The sequence below is a fragment of the Hippopotamus amphibius genome, chromosome 5, assembly GCF_030028045.1.
Source record: "Hippopotamus amphibius kiboko isolate mHipAmp2 chromosome 5, mHipAmp2.hap2, whole genome shotgun sequence".
NCBI classification, from domain to species: domain Eukaryota; kingdom Metazoa; phylum Chordata; class Mammalia; order Artiodactyla; family Hippopotamidae; genus Hippopotamus; species Hippopotamus amphibius.
The window spans coordinates 81,869,019-81,892,205 of record NC_080190.1 but is presented as its reverse complement, the minus strand read 5'-3'; the positions used below and the strand labels follow the sequence as shown (position 1 = coordinate 81,892,205).

General features: G+C 41.9%; 1 protein-coding gene across 1 annotated transcript in view; it reads right to left on the bottom strand.

The window, feature by feature from the left end:
* MAP3K21 (mitogen-activated protein kinase kinase kinase 21) overlaps positions 1-23,187 on the bottom strand; it is a 51,222-nt gene that overhangs the window by 5,940 nt on the left and 22,095 nt on the right. Inside the window, exons 3-8 of the mRNA XM_057735883.1 lie at positions 22,037-22,185; positions 21,058-21,233; positions 12,689-12,929; positions 3,843-3,965; positions 1,942-2,092; positions 1,491-1,588 (exon numbers count right to left, since the gene is read on the bottom strand). Of these exons, the coding sequence (XP_057591866.1) occupies positions 1,491-1,588; positions 1,942-2,092; positions 3,843-3,965; positions 12,689-12,929; positions 21,058-21,233; positions 22,037-22,185 (938 nt within the window). The remainder of the gene's footprint in view (positions 1-1,490; positions 1,589-1,941; positions 2,093-3,842; positions 3,966-12,688; positions 12,930-21,057; positions 21,234-22,036; positions 22,186-23,187) is intronic.

Below are 23,187 nucleotides of genomic sequence, written 5' to 3'. Positions count from 1 at the left end.
ATAAATCTCATCTCTCAGGGCTCAACCGTGAACAACTGAAACGATGAACTCTCTCATCTGGTGTTCACAGCATCACTGACAGAGCCACCAGTGATTTCTGCAGCCTCATGTCCACTGCACCTAAAATGTGCTCAGTTCTCTAGACCAGCCAGACACCAGCTTTTCTCCCAACAAGCCCGTGCTCTTCCCATCAGTGTCTTTCCTCTGCCCTCTTTCTCCCCGCGTCCTCCTTCCACTTTCCCATTTCCCTCAGACAACTCTTTCTCAAAATCCTGCCTGGCACTAAGACGGCCTGACACTGCCCATCTTCCCACATGTGATCTCAGCTTCCGCTGAAGCCTCTCTGGTGTCGTTTGGTTTCCTCCTTTTTCTCCTTTCAGGTCACAGCTGGCTGTGAGCATCCCTGCGGGTTTCACCTTGTGAGGGGTCTTCCCCAAATAGCGCCTTCATCGACTAGGCATGAACTGCACTTTGATGGGTTGAATGTTTGGTATATGTAACAAATAAATTATTAATCCATCATTTTCTTAAAAAGCAACAACAGGGTAAACGCTGTTGACAAGCTAAAGTCATAGGTTTCAAAGCACACGGAGCACTTCCTTTGCCTCACTTTTCCCCTGAGCTGTCATGAACTGGTCCATCACAATCTTTCCTAGACGTCGTATGGCTGATGGCATGCATCTGCAGCCCACAAACCAAGGTGGATATAACCAATGTCTACAAAAGATCAAATGGTCCTTTTAGGACTCACTTGGGTATTACCTGAATGTATGTATGGAGATATTTATGCTGAAACCCCATGCTCGTGATACCACAGAAGAAGAAAACTAAACATGGACAGTAAGTGATAGGTGCTTGCAAAACAGCATAGCACTGAAGATAAATTCAAGAAGTTTATAGCATGTTTTGCTAAAACGTCTCTAATTTGACCACAGTACCTTATATTGTCAAGGATAAAGACCAGTTTCCTTTTCTTTGGTGGTAACCACCATTGAAAATTTTCAACAACTTTCATCTCTCTTCCATCTTTTAATATCTGAATATTGAATAGGAATACGGAACACTGAAAACAATGATGATTCATTTAAATTAGAGATTCCAATGTAACACTCTCCAACAGCGGTTTTCCACAGCTAACTTGCTTGATGATATCTCATCATGTCAGGGGGTGGGAATATAGTCTCAGCAGAATTTCAGGGTGCCTACATTTTCACATCTACTATTCCCTATACTAAATTAATTTGGTCCTGTAGAATAACTTATACCCATTTTTTTGGTAAAGAATCGGAGTTAGAAATTCCTGATACACAATGTGGAGACTAATGACTTTCCGCCACGAAGATGGATAGGACAGAAGATGACTTGTAAGCTTACTGTAGCAAGGCCACAACTCAGCACAGGCAGTGCTGCTAACCTTCCCGACATCACTTCTAGAACACTCAGATGCTATGTCTAACTCAAACAAATCCCGTTTCCTGAAGCACATTTACCTGGCTGGTCCACAAATAATGAAGCCAGCGGCATGGTCTTCTGATTTTTTATTAAGATGGTTGACCAAGGACTGTTGCCATCTGAGAGAGGTCTTATTCTACAAGAGAATGACATGACACACAAATCAGGTTTGGGTGGATATGCACCAACCATATTTTTAGGCAGTAAAGAGAACATATTTGCCCTCTGTGTTTTATAGTGCTAACCAAGTACAAATAAAACCTTCACGGGAGACAGAGAAATTTTTTAAACTGCTTAACCAAATAATAATTAGTTTAGTGTGATAAACTCATCCTAGAAATTACATTAATATTCAGGTATCTTTTGCGTAATTATCTTTGGCTTAATTTGAATCTAATTTAAACGTTAAGTTTGGCCAGTGCAATATGTAAAAGGCACTGCTGTTGGTCACAGGACACACTGGAATGCCACCAGACGTCACACACGTACCTTTCTTTGCAATCAGTTCTTTCTTTCATTTGAATCGAATTTGGACCCCAGGTACAACCCTTTTTCTTGAAATTCCTTTTTACGTCTTCAAATTCTTCTTGTCGACAGACCGTGTTCCTGGCCCAAGTTTTATTGCTTTCATCTGAGGTCACTAAACAGACAGCATCACTCATGAACCAATTAAAAGTTTTTTTAAGTTAAAATGAATCAAATCCGTTGTAAAACTTACTCAAAATGTGTAAGCAATTGAGAAACCTGAGAACAGTGAAGAAATGATTTCTTTCACCCTACTGTTGGCAAACCTCTGTCTCTAATCATAATAGCGAGAAAAGTGGAGTAAATTAAAAGATATAAATTTGAGGTAAATTAGCCATAAAGAGCTGATTATTTATTTATCCATGTATTTAACATGATGTGACAATTAGGGTTTCATTTTATTTGGGGGAAAAAAGGCATATTGAACATTTAACCTAAAACAAACTTAGTACTTAATTTTTTAACCAAATCAAAGTTTTGAACCTAAGGAACAAAGGTATATTTTAAAATTGGAATTTCAGCCAACTTTTCTTTGTCATCACAACTGTCTGGCTACAACTACCTTTTAAAATCTGAACATCTGTGAGTTTCCCCACGTCTTGCCTTATTTCATTCCCTGGCAGGGAGGTTTACACTCACATCCAACACCCACACGTTGCTGACACAGGTATATGCCGCCCCCCCCGGCCCCGCTGTGCACTGATGACTGGCTTGGGAGGCACCGGGGAGACTGGCTGTTAGTACTACACCCTTAGAAAACAACCCAGCCACATATCAGAAGTTCTAAAGACACAACTGAAAACATCATGGCATACCTACACAGGGGATAAAAACGTCCACTTTGGGTCTGAGACTCTGTGAGGACGTCAGATAAATTAGTAAATGTGTTTCTTCCACTAGGCTGAACACTCTGAAACCAAAATCCTAAGTGGCATTTTGAAGAACAGATCTTCCCTGACTGATGACGGGGTTACATCCCAATAAACCATCGTAAGTTGAAAATGTATTTGACACACCTGATCTACCAAACACCATGGCTTAGCCCCGCCCACCTCACATGTGCTCCGAACGCTTACATTCACCTGCAGGTGGGCAAAATCACCTAATGCAAAGCCTATTTTACAATAAAGTCAAACATCTCATGTAATTTATTGAGTGCTGTACTGAAAGTGGAAAACAGAGTGGCTGTCTGGGTCCAGGGTGGTTGTGACTCGAGGAGCTGTGTGTCCTCGTGATGGCGGGGCTGACAGGAGCTGTGGCTCACTGCCCAGCATCGCCACAGAAGAAGCTGCCGCATATCACTTCCCAGGAAAAGATTAAAATTCATAACTCGAAGTACGGTTTCCACCGAATGTGTATCCCTTTTGCACCATCATGAAGTCAAAAAACCCGAAGTCGAACCACTGTAAGAGGGGGCCATCTGCATTAGGCTGGTCAATACAGACCAAATTAAAGCTAAGTTTCAAAAAGCAAAATTTTTTTCCTTACAAAACAATGAAATAAATGGAAGAAAGCTTGAGTTCCTGATTTCAGTTTTCAAAATATCTATAAATATGCTACTGATATAATTAGGTTATGCAAATGCTGCAGGCAAGCGTTTAACAGAATGTCTCAAGATATGATTTCACTTTCTACTCTGTGGCCTGGTCACATCACCAATGGCAGAGAATCTAAAAATCATTTATTGTGAAGACAAGAAAATTAGACTAAGGAAGATAAGGCCAAATTTTGCTTTCCAAATAGTTATGATACTCCTAAATAGGACATGGTTAGAACCAGCTATGAAAACGTGTCTGCTTAAGTTGAATCCAAGTCATTTAGTGACAGAAATCCAGCTCAAAGCCCCCCATGGGGAGAAAACTTACGCTGTATGGCCCGGAGTCGGGGAATCACGGTAGGGCTGCTGGGTGGGCTGGAGCTGCTGCTGTTCAAACTCCTCCGTTTGTCCAAGTTGGGGGAGGCCTGCACGGTTATTTTGTGCTGGAAATCTGTCAGATATGGGGGGAAAAAAGTGAGAACTGAGATTCCATGGTTTTAGGTCATTTTTGTAGTCCATCTTTCGCATGTGGCAATAAAAGCAGAAATTGCCAGACAGCAGCTTCCCTGGTGGCACAGTGGTGAAGAATCTGCCTGTCAATGCAGGGGACACGGGTCTGAACCCTGGTCTGGGAAGATCCCACATACTGTGGAGCAACTAAGCCCGAAAGCCACAACTACTGAGCCCAAGTGCCACAACTATTGAAGCCCACGTGCCTAGAGCCTGTGCTCTGCAACAAGAGAAGCCACTGCTCTGAGAAGCCCGCACACTGCAATGGAGAGTAGCCCCCCTCGCCACAACTAGAGAAAGCCTGTGTGCAGCAATGAACACTCAACACAGCCAATAAATAAAAATAAATTAAAAAAAAAAAAAAAGAAATTGCCAGACAGTAAGAATATGGTATATCTCAGAGTCTGTTCCTAGTTTCTTACTTATCTTCCATTCAGGGTTCAAGTCCATAAATAATGACTCAGAGTCATGATGTGTTAGAGGCACAGTGAGAGACACACACTCACAAGGAAATGAACTATTACTGCGTATTTGTACAACTCACAGTCTTCTGGGAAGAGAGTTACCTTCATTCAGTCTGACACAGTGGAAACAAAACTGAAATAGGAGACACCCTGGGTTTGAATGAGTCCTGGTTCTGTTGCTAACAAATTATGGACCCCAAACTAGTAAGGTGCCTCTCTGAGCCGATCTCTGCAGTTGTTGGATAGAACAGCAGACATCTCTCAGGATTGCCTTGGTGATTAAAACAGAAAACATACGTTATGTGGGGTTCAGGACACGCTACCCCAACATTTACTCCTTAACCTGTCACATTTCTACATGACTGTCCACTCTTCATCAACCTTCATCAGCATTCAGGTCTGTTTCTTTGGGTCTTCCTTTTCTTATGCAGACTCCCGAGTCACAGAAACTTATATCAAGTACATTTTTATGCTTTCTCCCTGTTGATCTGGCTTTTTTTTTTCTCAGTTTAATTTCAGACCCAGCCAGGGTCAAGGGAAACTCCCACTGCCTACAGTTAAAAGCATTTTGTGGTCAAGGTACCTACAAACGATGGTTACTGTTACCTAACTGTAATATAGGGTAGCTGTCATGTCAGAGATATGCCAAGAACTATGGGAATATATGGAAGAAAAGTAATACTACCAGAGGAAAGAGGAGGGTGTCTGGGAACGCTGTAAACTGCCAGAAGAATTATCAGAAACTTAGAAGCAGGTAAAAGAAATTACTGGATGTTCTTTCAGTGCAGTGCTGAGCTTAACCTCTAACAGATTTTCTATTGACTGGCTATTTTCGTAACTCAGTAGGAGCAGAGGTTAACTAGTAGATTTTGTCTGGTGATGATACAAATGATTTCTGTCTAGTGTAAAAGAAAACCCCAAAGGCTATGATTTATGGCCATACTGGGCTTTAACTAGGTCTGTACTTAGTCTATCTATCTAATCCTAACATTTCTTTATTAAATTGACCATAAATACCTAGCTCCTCAAATTCTGATGTGAACCAATTTTAATTGGTTCCTTGTCAATTAATAAGTTGAATAAAATCTTTGACACATGTTCATTTCACACTGACAAGAGAGCTATAATTTGCCTTTTTGAAAATTAAAGGACTTTAAAGAACCATCTATTTGAAATGAGTTTGAATTTGGTAGGCAAGACATCTATCCAATTGCTCATGCTAGAAATTTGAAACTTTTCTTGATATTGTGTTCTCCCTGACCCTCCATATCCAATCAAACACAAAATATCTTGTAAATTCTGTTACATATTCTTCTTAGAGTTATAGTTGAGAAATTTATATTTGAGGTTCTGGAATCAGCAAACTCCAGATGTGAATCCCTGTTTACCACTTACTAGCCATGTGAATTTTGAGAAAGCAATCTCTCTAAGTCACAGCACCTTCACTGACAAAAATGGAAAAAATAATTATTCCTACTTCATAGGACAGTCAGGAAAAATTAAATACAGAGAAGTACAGAAAATACTTAGTACAGGGCTCAGGACATCATAAATGCTCAATACCCGTCAGGGATACTTTTTGTTCTCTACATTTCCGCTGCCACCATCATTTCACGCCGAGGCCGCTACAATCCCTTTTTCTTTTTTTAACTTTTTTTTTTGGCTGTGTTGGGTCATCTGTTACTGTGCACAGGCTTTCTCTAGTTTCGGCAGGTGGGACCTACGCTTCGTTGTGGTGCACGGGCTTCTCGTTGCAGTGGTTCCTCTTGTTGCGGAGCACTGGCTCTAGGCTCTCGGGCTTCAGTAGTTGTGGTTCGAGGGCTCAGTAGTTGTGGCACACGGGCTTAGTTACTCTGAGGCATGTGGGACCATCCCAGGCCAGGGATCGATCCCGTGTCCCCTGCATTGGCAGGCGGATTCTTAACCACTGCACCACCAGGGAACTCCCTTTGAAACTTTGTTTTTGTTTTGTTTGTTTGTTTGTTTTTTGTTTTGACACAATCCCTTAATCGACCTTCCAACATGTCTGTTTGTCCCCTCTGGTCTCCCTCACAGAAGCCAGATGCATTTTTAAAAATGTATGTCTGACTTCATCCCCCTGCTTAAAATTTGTCAAAGGCTTCTCATCATTCTTAAAGTTACAGGTCAAAATCATAACATCCCCTTTAGTCCCCTGCAAATCTGAGTCTGGGTTCCTTGTGCCACCCAGCCTCGTTGTGCCCTGTTCTCCCATCACTCACCGTGGTCTAGACCAGGGGTCAGCAAACTTTTCCTAAGAAGTGCCACACATTAAATACTTTAGTTTCTATGGGCCAAATGGTCTGCTGATGGGGCGAGAAAGCATTCCTACAAACATAAACGCGTGTTCCAACGCAACTCTATTACGGACGCTGCAGTTTACCTTTCCTGCCTGTTCACATGTCAGAAAATCTTCCCTAGTATTTAAATGTGTATAAACCAGTCTCAGCTTGTGAGCTACACAGAACAGGCAGGAGGCTGGATTTGGACCGGGGGGGGCAGAGTCAAGTCACACTGGTCTTTTTTCAATTCCTGGAAGAAAACAAGTTTCTTTGCATGTGTTCCCTGCCTGTTCCCCTCGTATTTGGTAAATTCCTACTTTGAAAATTGAATTTAAGTGTTTCTTTTTGAGGAAGCCGTCTGTGGTCTCCTTAGACCAGGAGACACCTCTCCACCAATCACAGTCATATGACTTTTCCTTCACAGTAGTTAAGAATTATAGCAAAAAAAGAAGCATTTGTTTAATTATTAGCCTAACTCCCCCCCCCCCCCAAATACAATGTCAGCTCTTTGGGTGGGGAGGAGGGGGTCAGTTGCCATCACTGCCACATCCACCCCAAATGTGCACAGGGCCTCGCACAGGAGAGGTGCTTAGCAAATCTTTGCTGAATGAATGTTTTCTGTTTAAGATTCCAAACTTACAAGCGATATTATATGATACTTGTTTTTCTCCTTCTGACTTACTTCACTCTTTATGACAGTCTCTAGGTCCATTCACGTCTCTACGAATGACCCAATTTCATTCCTTTCAGTGGCTGAGTAATATTCCATTGTATATGTGTACCACATCTTCTTTATCCATTCATCTGTCGATGGACATTTAGGTTACTTCCATGACCTGGCTATTGTAAATAGTGCTGCATGAACTTTTTGAATTGTGGTTTTCTCTGGGTATATGCCCATATGTGTGGAATCTAAAAAATGATATAGATGATCTTCTTTGCAAAGCAGAAATAGAGACACCGACGTAGAGAACAAAGTATGGATACCAAAAGGGAAGGGGGTGGGATGAATTGGGAGATGGGGATTGGTATATATAGAATAGTGATACTATGTATAAAATAGATAACTAATGAGAACCTACTGTACAGCACAGGGAGGTCTACTCAATGTTTTGCAGTGACCTAAATGGGAAGGAAATCCAAAAAAGAGGGGATATATGTATACGTATAGCTGATTCACTTTGCTGTACAGTAGAAACTAACACAACATTGCAAAGCAACTACACTCCAGTAATAATAATAATAATAAAAAAGATTACAAGTAACATAGGGGCAGAGATCATGTTTTGAAGACAAAGCAAATGAAATGACATACCAGATGGGAGGCTTCATCCACCTACCATCTACATAAGTAGGAAAGATTTGACCAGGCAGAGTGGTTTAAGGAAAGGAAAGAATGGATGCAAGAAAACAGTTCATCAGGACAGATGACTAACTGAACTGGGGGAAGGAGGAGTAGGTAGGAAAAGAAAGAAGCATTCTTACCCAAAGATATGAAGCAGTGTAGACTGAAGTGCTTTATACACTAGCCCTGTGATTTGTCGGCACACAATGGAAATTTTTACAACAGAAGGAGCCGCCAGCCCAGAGCAGAAGGCGGGCGTGCTCTTGCAGACCTCAGTACTAGAACCCAGAACCAGGTCACGGCATCTGAACAGCAAGCCACGGGAATCAATGATGGGAGAAGAGACGCCAGGCACAGAGCAGGGAATCAGCACAGGAGGTTTTAAGGCCAAGAGCAAGTTGCAAAGGCATAAGACTGGATTTTAACAATACCTACAATCCAGAGTGTTTTTGGTCTTTTGAAAAAATGTAAATACTTTCACTCAGGGGGAAAAAAGGCACTTTGTGCTTTAAACATAAATAAAATCTTCTTTATGATAAACATCCTTGTCCTTGTGAAACAGAGAAAGGTTGACTCTGTCCCAGCTACACATTTAGGAACACCTAGGCTGAACTGTTAAGGGGCCCTGGCCAATGTCCAGTTTTTCTCTGGACTGCTTGCTAGACCTGTACTCAAGGTATCTGCTCATGGAAGGTTATCACGTGGGCCACAGGCTTTTGAGTAAACATGTACTTGTATTTTCCCTGACAATATTTATGTTTCATTGAGGACACTGACACAGCTCAGTGGGAATCATCATTTTTACACTGAAAGTTGCAGTCTTCTTTGAAGAGTCCCGGTGAGGCTTTTGCCTTCTCTCCCTACGCACGTACACACTCGCTCACACGTACGCGCGCAAAGTAGGTGAGTGTGGCAGGTCTCTGGTACTTCTGCAGTGGCTGAAGTTAGAATAACATGGCTTTAGAGACATGCCGACTTCTGAGAGCTTCGAAACCTCTTTGCCCTGTTTCATATGTTCTAAAAACACAACTGTAGTTCGATGTAAACATAATAGGCAGTGATATACAGTGGTAACAATATAAAAATGTCTGCCGTGATTGTTCTTTTTCTTTCTAGAAATTCCAATAATGCACAAAATATAATTCACAAACTCAAATTATGCTCTCATTTTACAAGCATGCATCTTCCTTATTTGGTAGCTATGCAGGACTGCCAGCAGGAATAACACACTTGAGTGTTCCAGCAATAAGTCACCACAGCTATGAACAGCCCTAAGATTAAAAGCTACCACCAACAAAATTACAAGAATTAGATAATTATTCACATTTAATAACAAAGTTTTGAAAGATCCACGGGCATAAATATGAAGAGCCAGTTTGCAGGCGTCTCAAATATGTTTCTGAGAAATTCTTTAAGCTAGTTGCACATGGGAAAAGTCCTACAAAAGGGGTTCGGGTAATTTGGGATGCTGGAAGGAAAGTATCCCCACCCTTCAATCAGCTATTACCCTATCAGCTATTTCTTCTTTAATAACGTACTGTTAAATAGCACTAAAATCTGTTAACCCAAAGGATTTTCTAACAGATGATAATATCGGAATCCACGAACTCCCTTGAACTTAAGGTACAAATCACTGCTTTCTCTATTGAGCAAAATTCCTGAAGGAGAAAAATAATTACTTTTATAGTTATCATTCTTTTCCTTGGATCTTTGGATGTGTGCCCTACTTTGGGATGTTGTGCAAGTAAACTGTGTGTGTGTGTGTGTGTGTGTGTGTGTGTGTGTGTGTGTGTGGTGGGGTGGGATGTAGAGCTAGGGGATTCTCATGAGAAAAATAGTTTCCCTAATGGAACCAGTCACAACAACGTATCGCCATCTGGTGGGCAGAAGAGGTAACTGCCACCTGCAATTACAGAAGCTGCATTTCACTCCTTCAAAATGGATTAGGATTCTAGCAATAGATTTTTGGGTTACGTTTTAACTAGAATCTTTTATTAAGTGGCACAAGGTGAAGAAATGTGCAACTAAAATGTCCCCTTTATTCTCAGAAAGAGAAAAGGCAAATAGCACAATCCAGGAATAATACAAATCTAGCAAAAATAATCAAATATATTCAATTTGTGTTGAATAAATGCAAGGTATTAGCCAAGCAACATTTGAGAAGAACCACCTCAGGAATCCTGAGATATTTTATTTAAGCACTCTCCCATGAAGATCAGAGAATCACTGGAATGATTTCATTGTTTTTCCCAAGTTTTATTTTCCATCAGTTTCCAATTAGCTCTCCCAACCAAAGTTTCACAAGGGAGTCAATGAATATCAATTAGATAGGAGAACACCGACATAGCTCAGGACTGGAGAGGAAAACTCACACTGAGTGCCTCTCTGAATTGTCCTATTGTTTATATTAAAAGCAGAAGCCTCGTCATAAAGAAAATATTATGTCTGACATATCAGACAGCCCAGTGGGTGGTCCTTCAAGTTATACTATGGCTAAAAGCAAACATCAGAAGAGAACCTGGGGACTTCCCTGGCGGCACAGTGGTTAAGAATCTGCCTGCCAACGCAGGCGACATGGGTTAGATCCCTGGTCCGGTAGGATCCCTCATGCTGTGGAGCAACTAAGCCCCTGCGCCACAACTACTAAGCCCACGTGCCACAACTACTAAAGCCCGTGTGCCTAGAGCCCGTGCTCTGCAACAACAGAAGCCACCACAATGAGAAGCCCACATACCGCAATGAAGAGTAGCCCCCGCTTGCCACAACTAGAGAAAGTTCGGGCACAGCACTGAAGACCCAGCATAGCCAAAAATAATTAATTAATTAATTAATAATTTAAAAAAAAAACGAAAGGAAAAAAGAAGAGAACCTGGAAAAGTACCTTTTTTTGTTCCCAAAGAGGTCGAAGGTAAAATGAATATGGACCCACTGCCTGTTCTCACCTCAGCAAACCACAGAATCGAGAATGTATATACTGTATGCTCCTGACCACCCCGTTCCAGCACTTTTCTGATCAATTGAGGACTTCTGCCAGAACCTAAAAAGTCACAGTACATTACCAGGCTTCCCGGATTTTATAGGGAGTATTTTTATAAGACAATTTATACATACTTTATATAAAACATAACTGTTGTTACTGTTATTTAAATAAAATTTCCACACTGTTACCAAACATCTCAGAAAAATGCTAGAATCCATAAAGAGCACTCTAAGATGGCATGCATATAGAGAGAGACAGAGAGATAGGTAGAAACAGACATTACTGCATATCCTATGCAGGTGCAGCTAGCTTTTGTTCTGTCTCCATCCTTCCCTGTTAGAAAGAACTGCAGGGAGTTCTCTGGTGGTCCAGCAGTTAGGACTCAGCTCTTTCACTGCCGTGGCCCAGGTTCAATTGCTGGTCAGGGAGCTAACATCCTGCAAGCCACGTGGTGGCATGGCCAGAAAAAAAAAATTGCAAAACACAGGCAGGAGAGTATTTGGGGTTCCCTTAAGCAAAGTATAACACATAACATTAAAGAACTTAATTTCGTAAATTAACGTTTGCTATTTTCTATTCCGTTTCGTTTCTCCTAACATGTGATCGTCTTATGTTATCAACAAAATGGTTTAAAAATATTTTTGAAAGCTTCCCTAGAATTACTGGTTCGTTTTCATACCTCCGTGATTTTGAACCTGCAGATGAAAGTGGGCGTGTAACCGAGGCACTAGATACACTTTGCTGAGGGTGTGAACGGCAACCTCAGTGCCCCAGGTCACAGTCCAGCTCCTTGTGGAAGCAATAAACTCAGTGACAAAACTTAAATATGTTCAGATTTTAAAGAGGTAATTGTAGCCGAACAGTGTGATGACTAATGAAAAGTTGGCTTAAATTACAATATTAAAATATATCTCTGGTTCCTCAGGTTTAAAACTTTGATTTGGTTGAAAAATTAAGTACTAAGTACTAAGTTTGTTTTAAGTTAAATGTTCAATTTGACTTTCTTTCCCCAAATGAAATGAAGTCCTAACTGTTGCATAATGTTAAATACACAAATAAATAATCAGCTCTTTGCTGCTCATTTACCTTGAATTTGCATCTTTTAATTTACTCCACCTTTCTTCCTGTTATGATTAGAGAAAAGTTTGCAGTGGGTAGGGTGAAAGAAATCACTTCTTCATTGTTTTCATGTTTCTTAATTGTTTACACATTTTGAGTAAGATAGTTCCGTTCTGGATTTTCACCATGCCGAGTAGTGCTGGCTCAGTGCAGTCAGCTAAAGAGGAATCCTGCTTTGATTTCCAAAGGAGTAAGTCAATGACGCCATTAATACGAGAGGATGCTTGGGGGCAGATATGCAACATCCAGTGCCCTGCCACTCACTCCCTCCCTAGGCTGTTTCATGCGTGAAGACTCATTACGTCATTTTGTCATGACCACCAACAGAAGCAAGAGATGAAGATGCTCATTCATTCCATGCTTTACAATCTCACTCCCCCAGTTCTGATGAAAACAAAGAAGTGGACGGGGGAGATGACCACACAAGTCTTAGGGAACGTGGGGACAGGATCCTACCTGAAGGTAAACTGATCCGATGCCCGTCTTTGAGCTTCAGGCGGCTCCTCTTAAACTTCCCCTTCCTCTTCTTGACGTTGGGCTTCTCCTGGTTGAGCTGGAAGATGAGGATGTTGAGCTCGCGCTCCAGCACGTCAATCTCCCGCGCAGCCAGCTGCCGTTCCCGCCGCCGCAGCAGCTCCTCCTGCGACTTCTGCTGCAGGGCGGCCCGCGTCAGCTCCTCCTCCCGGGACCGCAGCTCCTGCCACAGGGGACAGTGTCACCGTCACGGTCACTGAGGGTTGCCGCGTCCCTGCGAAGCTCCACTGCCCTCCTGGACGCCCCCCACTCCCCCCTGCAGCCAAGACAGACGGGGCTGGACCTCAGCACATCAGGCACTCACACTCACACAAGGCTCCATCTGGCCCTTCTAGGTGCTTTTTTTTGGGGGGGGGGGGGGGGCTTATTTAACTGATGGCTCCTGTTTTATTAGGGCCATTAGCATCACTCAGTGGCAGGTTTTGAGCCTCAGCAGGTGGTTTCTCAGATTTGCCCTGCTTCACTGAAGGGTCTTTCTGAAATCTTTACCCACCTCTTTCCAAGCCCAACTCAAAAGAAAGCAGATAAACACCCGCTGAGGCTGAGACACGGCAGACTTGTCCTGTGACACAGGCAGGCTGCACCTCCTCTACAGGGACGCACGCAGGGCACCTGGCCACAACCTCATGTGTGAAGAGCGTTGAGATGCGGGGGCCACAGGTCCCATCTGTTTGAGGCCCTTCTAGTTTTATGGCTCAAAACGAGGCATCACACTTTTTTACCCCCAACTGGAACATCTCTCTCTTCGTCTCTGGCCTTTATAATCACCTGACACATAAGATGTACATTAATCACCTGACACCTAAAACGTACATCAACACACAGCGACCAAGTACCAACGCGAAGGACCCATTTAAAGCGAAAGCCAAAGGGAAAGCTTGACTAATTAAAGGATAATTCTTCTGGTCACTGAAGACTGCAACAGTTCCGATTTCTTTTCTTAGGGACTTCCTCAGGGTATTTAAGAATTTGCTTAGGGAATTAACATATCGTGGTGGAGAGGTCAACAGGAAAAAACAAAGCGAATGTGGCAGGAGTCAGGTAAAGGCCCATTAGAAATGAACACTCAACATCTCTAAAATGGTAAGCCACCAGAAAGTACAGTCAGTACCCAGAGAACTTTCCGGGACCCCATGGATGGATGGAAACTGTCACTTTATACACAGATGTCATGAATTAGCCAACAAAATCTCTCTGTTGTGATACTTACTGATTAAAGTGTACCTTCCCCTCGGTTTGGGTTTTAGAATTACTGAACTTGTGAGAAACAGAAAATCTACAAAGAATACTTTTATTCCTCTTAGAGAAAAAATATTCAATAGTAAAACCGAGGACTCCATAGTTTTTAATCTACATCCTCATTTTTATTTCATTTCTGGAACTCTTCATTTCTGTGAAGTGTTCTGTTCTTTACCAGAGACATAAATATTCCTCTCCTCACTGAACTACTTTCTCTTCCCGATTATCCCGCCATAAATCAAGCACTCACAAAGAAAGCAGGGCATCTGCAAACTTTTATCTACACTGCTCTAGACAACGTTCATCTCAGCATATCCTAATGCCAAAAACTCTGTGAGAAACTCTGCTTTCTCAGGTGGAACTTTGGGCTGTGAGTCACACTTCACACAAGCAGGCCACTTTCCAGAGGCCACCTCAAAAGTACTGATGCATAAAGAGACACTGCAAGACAGAGGCTCACGGAAGGAACGAGAGCTGAGCCGTGGGACTGGAGCCACTGGAGGTGATCTGTCAGTACAATGATCATAAAAGAAAATAAACACGGAGGACCATCCTCCCGCAAACAAATATGATAATATCAAGAAGAAAAGGAGAGCCCTAAAAATACAGGTTCTTTATTCAAATCAAACCAACTCTGAACTTATGGTAATTCTACCAAAGTGGACGGAAATTTACCTTTGAATTTAAATGTATTTTTTCTAAACAGACTTTATAAACAAAATGGCAGGAGAAATGATTTTCTTAAGACCAACTGAGGAGGAGCAGGGGGAGGAGGGGGAGGGGGAGGGGAGGAGAAGAAGAAGAAGAAAATGTTACCTGTTAAACAAAAAATTCTGGAATCCATTATTTAACTGGTGGCTTTGTTCAACCAGTTTATCCAAATTGGAGATTTTACTGTAGTGTATTTGGGGACAGAGGCTCATTTCCAGTCAACTTCTCATTTCTAACTCATTACTGTCTGCCCTTTTGTTAAGCTATTACTTTTCAGTGGTGTAGATAACAATCCATTTAGCTATTTTGAAAAGAAATGGCATGAGGAAGAGATAAAGGCAGTAAATTCACTTAGGCTTTTTGTGTTACTGCTACAGTAATTGCTTAAGAAACCATTTTTAATCCCAGGTCCCAAACCAAAATGTGAATCCCCTTGCGATGACTTTATAAATTAAAAAAAAAAAAAATCATTTGCCTAAGACTCATAAGAGAAAAAAATAAGATCAAAGAGAAAGCAGCCAAAGTACTCTTCTCTCTGAATGAATTTTAAAACATTCAAAAGTAAAAGGGGAAAAAAAAAAGTCTGGGGTATTAGAAGTTCTTTGGATACTCTGAAATTATGAAGCACACAAAAACATTCTTTTGGTTGCTGAGATTACTAAGTAGTAGTATGTGTTTAATTGCTTGGCACAGGCCACTCTAGTAATGGAAAATCCAGATTCCTGGCAACAGGTGTTAATCGTTAACAGTGACAGGCCTTCGTATAGTGGTTCAAAGACAGGTGCACGCACCCAATGCGGAGACAGACACACAGAGATAAGAAGCCAGGCATGCGGGGAGGAACCGGTATCTAGGAGAGGCTACAGTTTACTGAATAACGCAGAGCACGGCCAAGTCACTGACCATTAATTCCAAGTCTGACGCCTCCTACCTTAAGCAATCAGTGAACAAGAAAGGGAGATAGAGCACGTCTACTGTGCTTTTGACTCCATCAAAAAAGATGCAATTAGAAACCTTTGAGCAAAAGAAAAAAAAAAAGGACTATATGTTCTTTAATTGTAAATCAAAGGCTCACATGATATCACAAATGCTATATTTCAAGGAGCACTGCACAGAAATCATATAAAAAGAAAAAGTAAAGATACTGCTGCAGGATATCGAGAAAATGAATCCAAAGAATAACAAAGAAACTACTTATAAGACCTCAAAATGGAGAAAGAGCAGACATCCATTCTTGAAGCATGTCTTTATGATTTTTACTCTACATATGATAAGAATTAGCTCATGCTAGGCCTCTACCCTACAGTTCCATAAATAATCAAGAATTATAAGTAAGAGTTTAAAATAATAATAATGACATTGCTTCCAAATTTTAAATCCTGTAATTTCAAGTTTTATCTTTCCTCCAAATCCTCTCCCATTCCCCCACATGTTTTTTACTTTCCCCATTAAACATCTAATTTTAGAATTCCTGAAAACCATTTGGGGAGGTGGGAAAAAAAGAAAAACCAGACTCTTTCCTCTCAAGTCAACAAAATGTATTAAAATATCTAAAAAACGTATTAATAATATCACTGCTAGTAATCCTTCAAAGAACTGCAGGATTTAAAAGGAATGTGCTTTTCCAATATGACGGCTCAGAGCCCCATTTCCCAAATGCCTGGGCCAGGGATGGGGAGGGCGGAGCTGCCAGGAACCTGCCCCGCCCCAGCTTCAAACCAAAGCCACTGCTTTCTTTGTTGTCAGGTAACACGTTAGCACTTAGGAAGCAGCCAGCAGGCTCTGACTACTGTGGGGGCATCACTGTGTAAGCCCATGCACCCCGAGAGAGGGAGACAGCATCACTGTGACACTTCACAGTGGGGAGGCTCTGGCAGAACCATCTTGGTCAGCAAGGGGCAGAGCCCCGACCCCAACCAGACAGTCTGGCTGGAGTCCTCGGTCTGAACCACTTCTCTAGACTGTTAGACATGCTGGTATTCCGCTAAAGACAATATAAAAAGGGGGCCGGTCATAATTTTGTAGACTCCCGTATAGACCCCCCTGCAGTCTGCCTGAATTCCTCAAGGGCAGAGAGCAGAACAGCTGAAGCAGAGTCCACTGCACTCCTGCCCAGCTCCAAGTGCTGGCAAGCTGCTGATTCAGAGAGCAGATCTTCATCCCTGGAGCACTCACCCGAGAGGTCCTCCCACTTCTGAACTCCGAAAACACTTGAAACACATTTTCTCCCTCAGCTGCTGGAACGTCCTTCCAGCACCGAGGACAGCCCTGCACTCCTCACCCCCTTTCGTGTTCATTTCTCTTCTCTGTCTGCTCAGATGTGCAGGCTCCTCTCCTGCCTTCCTGGCCATCCACCAGGGGAAGCTCTTTAAAACAAGATGCCCAGAATCCAATGTCATGCTTAGGGTATGATTTGCACAGACTCAAGAGGGATGACTATTTCTTATTATATGAGCTCCACGTGCTTATTAATGAGGTCAGGGTCTGAGGTTGCATTTGCCAGTTTTGAATTTTTAAACTCACAAAATACTGAAAAAAATCTCAGGAAGAGAGTGGATTACCTATAAGTCTATTATTTGAAAAAAAAAAATGGCTACAAAAAAAAAAGAAAAAAAAAGGATTTTAGCAGCTCACAGACTTCTCTCTAACCTTTGTATTTAATTAGTTAAAATTATGAAATATTTAAAATATGCCACGATTAGAGAGAACAGCAAATAGCTATGCACTTACTATCAATATTTAATGGCTACTAAAATTTTACCATATCTGTTTCGGGTCTGTTAAAGTCCTATGTGCATATCTAATCCCATTCCCCTCCCTCTCCAGATCTGCTGTCCTTAAGCTGGTTTGTATCTTCCCACTGCGCATACTTTCAATCTTCTTGTACATCTGAATAGGACTGTTTTATGTGGCTTTATACATTTACACAATGTAACTACCCTTCTGCAACTGCTTTTTCTGTTCAGTATTATGCCTGAGACTTATGTTGAAACATACAGCTGGAGTTCATTCATCTTAAGTACTGTACAGATTGCCACTCTATGAATATACAGTAGTTTAGGCACCTATTCCCCTATTAATGGATAGTGGGGTTGTTTCCAGTTTTTCACTCTGACAGACAACACCTGAGAGTGACTAACCTTAATTTCCTTTGCGCCTATCTGTGGGAGTTTCTCAGGATTTTATAATCAGAAGTTAAACAGCTGAGTTGTCTGCCTCTTTTATAGTATGAGATTCAAAATAGGAGTCGTGGCATTTACACACTTTTAAATTCCCTTTTCACTTAAAAATGTTCACTTAAAAATATGACAAAAACAAGAATTGCTAATATCTCTCACCTATTAAAATACATATTAGAACATGCCAAGAAACTTGACTCAGGTTTATTTAATGTATTTGTTGAATGTCTACCGCATGCCAAGTACTCTGTTCAATGCTGTGGATGGACACGATCAAGAATGAAACAGCGTGGGGCTTCCCTGGTGGCGCAGTGGGTAAGACTCCACGCTCCCAATGCAGGGGGCCTGGGGTCCATCCCTGGTGGGGGAACTAGATCCCACATGCGTGCCACAGCTAAGAGTTCACATGCCACAACTAAGGAGCCCGTGAGCCACAACTAAGAAGCCTGCCTGCCGCAACTAAAACCTGGCGCAAACAAATAAAAAGGAAAAAGAAAAAGAAGGAAACAGCATAGCTCATGAATGTACCCAGCAGAAAAGGCAGACCAAGGACACACAAAGAAGCAGATAATAATAACGTATGACTCAGTGTGACCGTGATAAGGGACGTGCAGCACACTGTGATGCACACTTTACGTGGTACAACAGAGTAAGGGAAGGGGCTCTGGGGGCCTGAGAATGAAGAAGCAGCAACTGTGAGGAGGGGATAAAAGCCAGGGCGGGGATGGAGGGAAGAATACACACAAGGGCTAAAATCAGGCGCGTGGCGTTAGGGGAACGTGAAGGAATTCCGTGTGGCTGGGGACAAAGTGAGGCTAAACATGGAAGGACAAGGACGTGAATAAGGAAGAGGAACTGGCCGCTGAAGCGAGGCGGGTCTGATTTGCGTTTCAGGAGGGTCACTGGTGGTGCTGAGGGGCGGTTAGGGGAGGGAGGCTGGATGCAGGGCACCCAGGTAGGATGCTACTGCAGCAATGCAGGTGATGAGTGGGGACAATGGGTCGGGGGAGTGATTTACCAAAGATGGTCTCTGTCACAGAGGAGACCACATCTTCAAGACCCTTGAGACTGGGTACCTAAGAGAACAGTAATCTCACTACCACACAAAGGAAGCAGAAGGAGGGAAGGCAGAGGGGGAGTGAGGAGGAGGTTCTGACTTCAGTGGTTGGCTGGAAAGTGTTGCCAAGATAGTACCTCAAGCCCTTTTTAACTTGTCAACGGAATCCAAATCCCTAGCCTGGCAGTCAAGGACCACTCAAGGGTACAGACTGGCACATCCGTCTGTGATGTGTCCCAGGGCTCTAACACTCTTCCCAGCACACCGCAGGCATTCACTGTGTTTGCTGGAAGGAAATTATAACAGTGAAACTCAGAACAATTTCCCCAGACACGGTTTTTTTTTTTTTTTTTTTTTTGGTTTGTTTGTTTTGTTTTTTGGCTGTACCACATGGGACGCAGAACTTCCCTGACCAGGGATTGAACCTGCGTCTCCTGCAGTGGAAGCATGGAATCTTAACCACCGGACCACCATGGAAGCCAAGACACAGTTTTGAACTATATTTTTTTTTAGAGAACAATTTACCTTTTGGGGAATATCTATGACATATCTTGTATTCATTCCCAATTTAACCTGATAACAGAAGTAAGCTACTCAAGCATAGAATCTGGGCATATGATATCTCAGCTCCATGCACAGTATTATATATACTAGCTCAGGAAATATTTATGCCTATGTATTTAAACCACAACTTTTCATTCCCTCTTTTGCCCTCTCCTCTGCACTTAGGTTGGCTATAGGCCTTCAGTATTCCGGTCAGTGTGAAAGTCTAGGGATGTAATGCAGAAACACCGTACATACATCAAGGTAACTGAGCATGGGAGAAGGACTCAGCTACACCATAATCCCATGTTTCCGTGTCACGCTGGGGAATAAGCAAACAGACTCTTTATTTCATAAAGCATTATTGCCTATTTAAAAAAGAATTCTACCATTTTAGAATCACAAATATATGAGGTATAAAAATTCCTTCCTGGACAATGCCATGGCTTTATAAGGGTGATCAATAACTTGCAATGTTGTATATTAGCCCAGACATTTACTGCACGTACAAGAGAAGAATTTAACCTACTGAACAATAACATAACCTCAGACAACCGGGATAAACTTTGATTCATGTATTCATGCTCAAGTATTACAAAAAAGTCTTTTAAAAAGTAAGGAAGTATTGCCACTGAAGCGCAGCGCCATGCCCTGAATTTGGGGATCTTCAGAGACTGTGACGGTCACTTGTCACCAGTCACAGGAGACCAAGCTAGCGGAACTCACTTCCCAACTCGTCTGCCCTCCAATTCGGTGTGTTTCTGTTTCTCCTACTTTACACTTTGTGTGTGGTTAACACATACGCAGCTTCAGCATGTCTAACATTCAGGTTTATTGTTTTTCTCCTTCTTAAAATATATAAACCAACCAGAGCTTCACTTACATTAAAAAGCTCAAAAATTATACAATTTCCCAGTTTCTCCAACAAAGCAATGCTTTGGAGATAAAAGGAGGGGAGAGGAGGAAGGACGGGCATAAAAGAGGCTTTAAAAGAACAGAAAACATGTAACCCTTGTTTAAATTCTGATTTGCACCAACCAACTGGAAGAAGACATCTTTCAGATAAACTGTGACATTTGTATATGGAGTCTTACATGGTATCAAGGAATTTCTGTTATTTTTTAAGATAATAATGGCAAGAAAGATATTTTTAAAATTCTTACCAGAGATGCATACTGAAGCATTTAAAGGAAAAATGACAAGAGTCTAGGTTTAAAATACCCCAGTTAAAAAAAAAAAAGATAATGGGAAAAAGAAATGAACAAAATGACAACATACTGACAACTACTGAAGCTGGTTAATGCATACTAAGGGTTTTGTGTGCCACTCTCCTCTTTAAGAATTTTTTTTTCTTTTACTTTTGAAAATTTCTCTAAGAAAAAGTTATTTCTTTTCCAATTATACATTTTGAGTACGGTTCTGTTTCGTTTTAACTGGAAGGAAAGAATTGGTAAGTCCTGAAGTCTGAAAATATTTTAACATAATGCTGACAGTGGTTCTTGACTCACGTTTTTCCATAATCCCCATGTAAGCACATTATGCAATTAATATACATCACTCACCTTTTCCTTTGTTCTCAACTCATCAAACATTTGTTGGATTTCCAACTTCCAGTCATCTTGCATGGAATGAAAGGATTCTTGAGGCATTTCAGTCATCACTGCCTTTTCGATTGCAGTCAGCTGTTCAAGAATTAAGGCAAACGAGGGACGAATATGAGGGTCCTGTTGCCAGCATTCTAAAATAAACAAGAATCACAGTAAGCCCATGTCTCAGCACGTTCAGAGTCTCAGCCCATGCTGACAGTGTCTACTGAAGACTTCAAACATCAATTGATAACGATTTTGAAAATTTTATTTCACACAGTGTCCGTGTCAGGAGCCGGTGTGATAATTACTGTTAGACAAGGCTCTTGTCTGTATTACTTGACATTAGCACATGGGGATGTGTGCCTTCTCGGCCTCGCCGTGTACCATGAACTCTGTCTCGCCTAAGCTGCCCTGGCCACATGACTTACCGATACAGAGTTCTACAACTCAAATCAAGGAAACCAAAGTCTCTCAGATGTTCGAGTCACAAGAGAGGCTCTAAGAAACAGTCTAATAAGTAAGGCAACCTTGCTGCTTACAAAAAGTTACTTAATTTTTAAAAGATAAGATCGAAACAGATAAGGTCACAGCAATACCATGCCCGTTAAGACTGTAAAACATTTCTGATCGTTAGGTAGAATTAAAAACAGCACATATGGTTTGAACTCTGCTAGGGTATTTAATGAAGAGTTTATTACCATTCAGCTGAATTTTGTGTAAATGAGTCACTCTTACACCGCACTGTTTTTAAGTTACTTAGTTCATCAAAACTTTACCTGACATCTCAGATCAAAGACACGGTTTCCAGTTCTTAAAACAGTATCATTATTTAAGGTCGTTTAAAAATTAGAACCACAGAAATTACCCTTTCGGTTAAAACAATATACAGATGTTCTCATGAGCGATTCCCCTCACCCCCACAGACACACAGAAAACAGAGATGCCCAAATACCTTTCATGAGCCTGGCAAATGGCTCAGGGCAGGTGGAAGGAACGGGCAGAGTGAGCTTATTGACCGCCACCCCGTAGGCCACAGCAAGACCGTCAATGCCACGATAGGGGACCTCTCCCGTGAGCAGTTCCCACAGCACCACTCCGTAGCTGGAAAGCAGAGTTTTCATAAAGTTACTGGGGTCTTTTCCTCATGACACAACTGGTGGGAGAAACCTATCAGTGCTTCATCCAGCTCCTAACAAGAATCTTCTCTTCCAACAAAGCCCATAGGGGGCCTTATCCCAGCGTCGGGGCTTGGCTCTTCCAGGTGACATTCCAAACGCGTGCAGATACACCCCTTCCCGAAACCAGTTATGCCATCATTCCAGAACTGAAACTACGTAAGGGATAGGAAAGCTTAGGGGCAGCACATGATTGAATTAAACAGGGTCCAGAAGCGGGCCACACGTGGAGAGCAACGTGGTTGTTTTGACGTTTGTCCTTCTGTCTCATTGTTTCCACACTTATTGAGGATCTTCAGGACACTGAAGATTCCAGCCCCGCAGAATCTCACGCTACACATCACAGGACTGAAGTCGAATCGTGCTGTCTTAAACTACGTCTTTGGAATTGTTTCTTTCTGCCTCTCCCTTTATGTTTAGGAGGTGTTGTACTCGTGTTTCCACCTAATGCCTAATAGCAATGGACAAAGAAATCCTGTGGGCCTCCCTGTGTCTTCTTTGTGATGGAGGAAGGTGAAGTGAAAGGAGAATGAAAAACAAAGAACAACTGCAGCAGCCATGCTCTCCGAAGCATCAGCAGACGTGATGCAGGTTCATTGCTGCTTCAATTCAAGGGCAAATGCAATTATATACAAGAACCAGAAAACACAGAGTAAAAGGATTTCTAAATGAATTTTTTCAATGAAGCAGAAGGACCAAATTTCATTACACACCATACTAGAGACTCTCAGGTACCCTGGTTCAAGGCAGTACAGGGGAACACAGAAATAAGGCTCGTGCAGTATAGATATTTATTCTCTTCTACAAAACCAGTCAGAATCTTAGTTTCCCTTTATGTTCTTCAAAACACAGAGTGCATTCAAATTATCCTTTAACGTAAAACATTAGTTACTCCTGACACTCAAGTACTTCACTTTAAACTAAAACA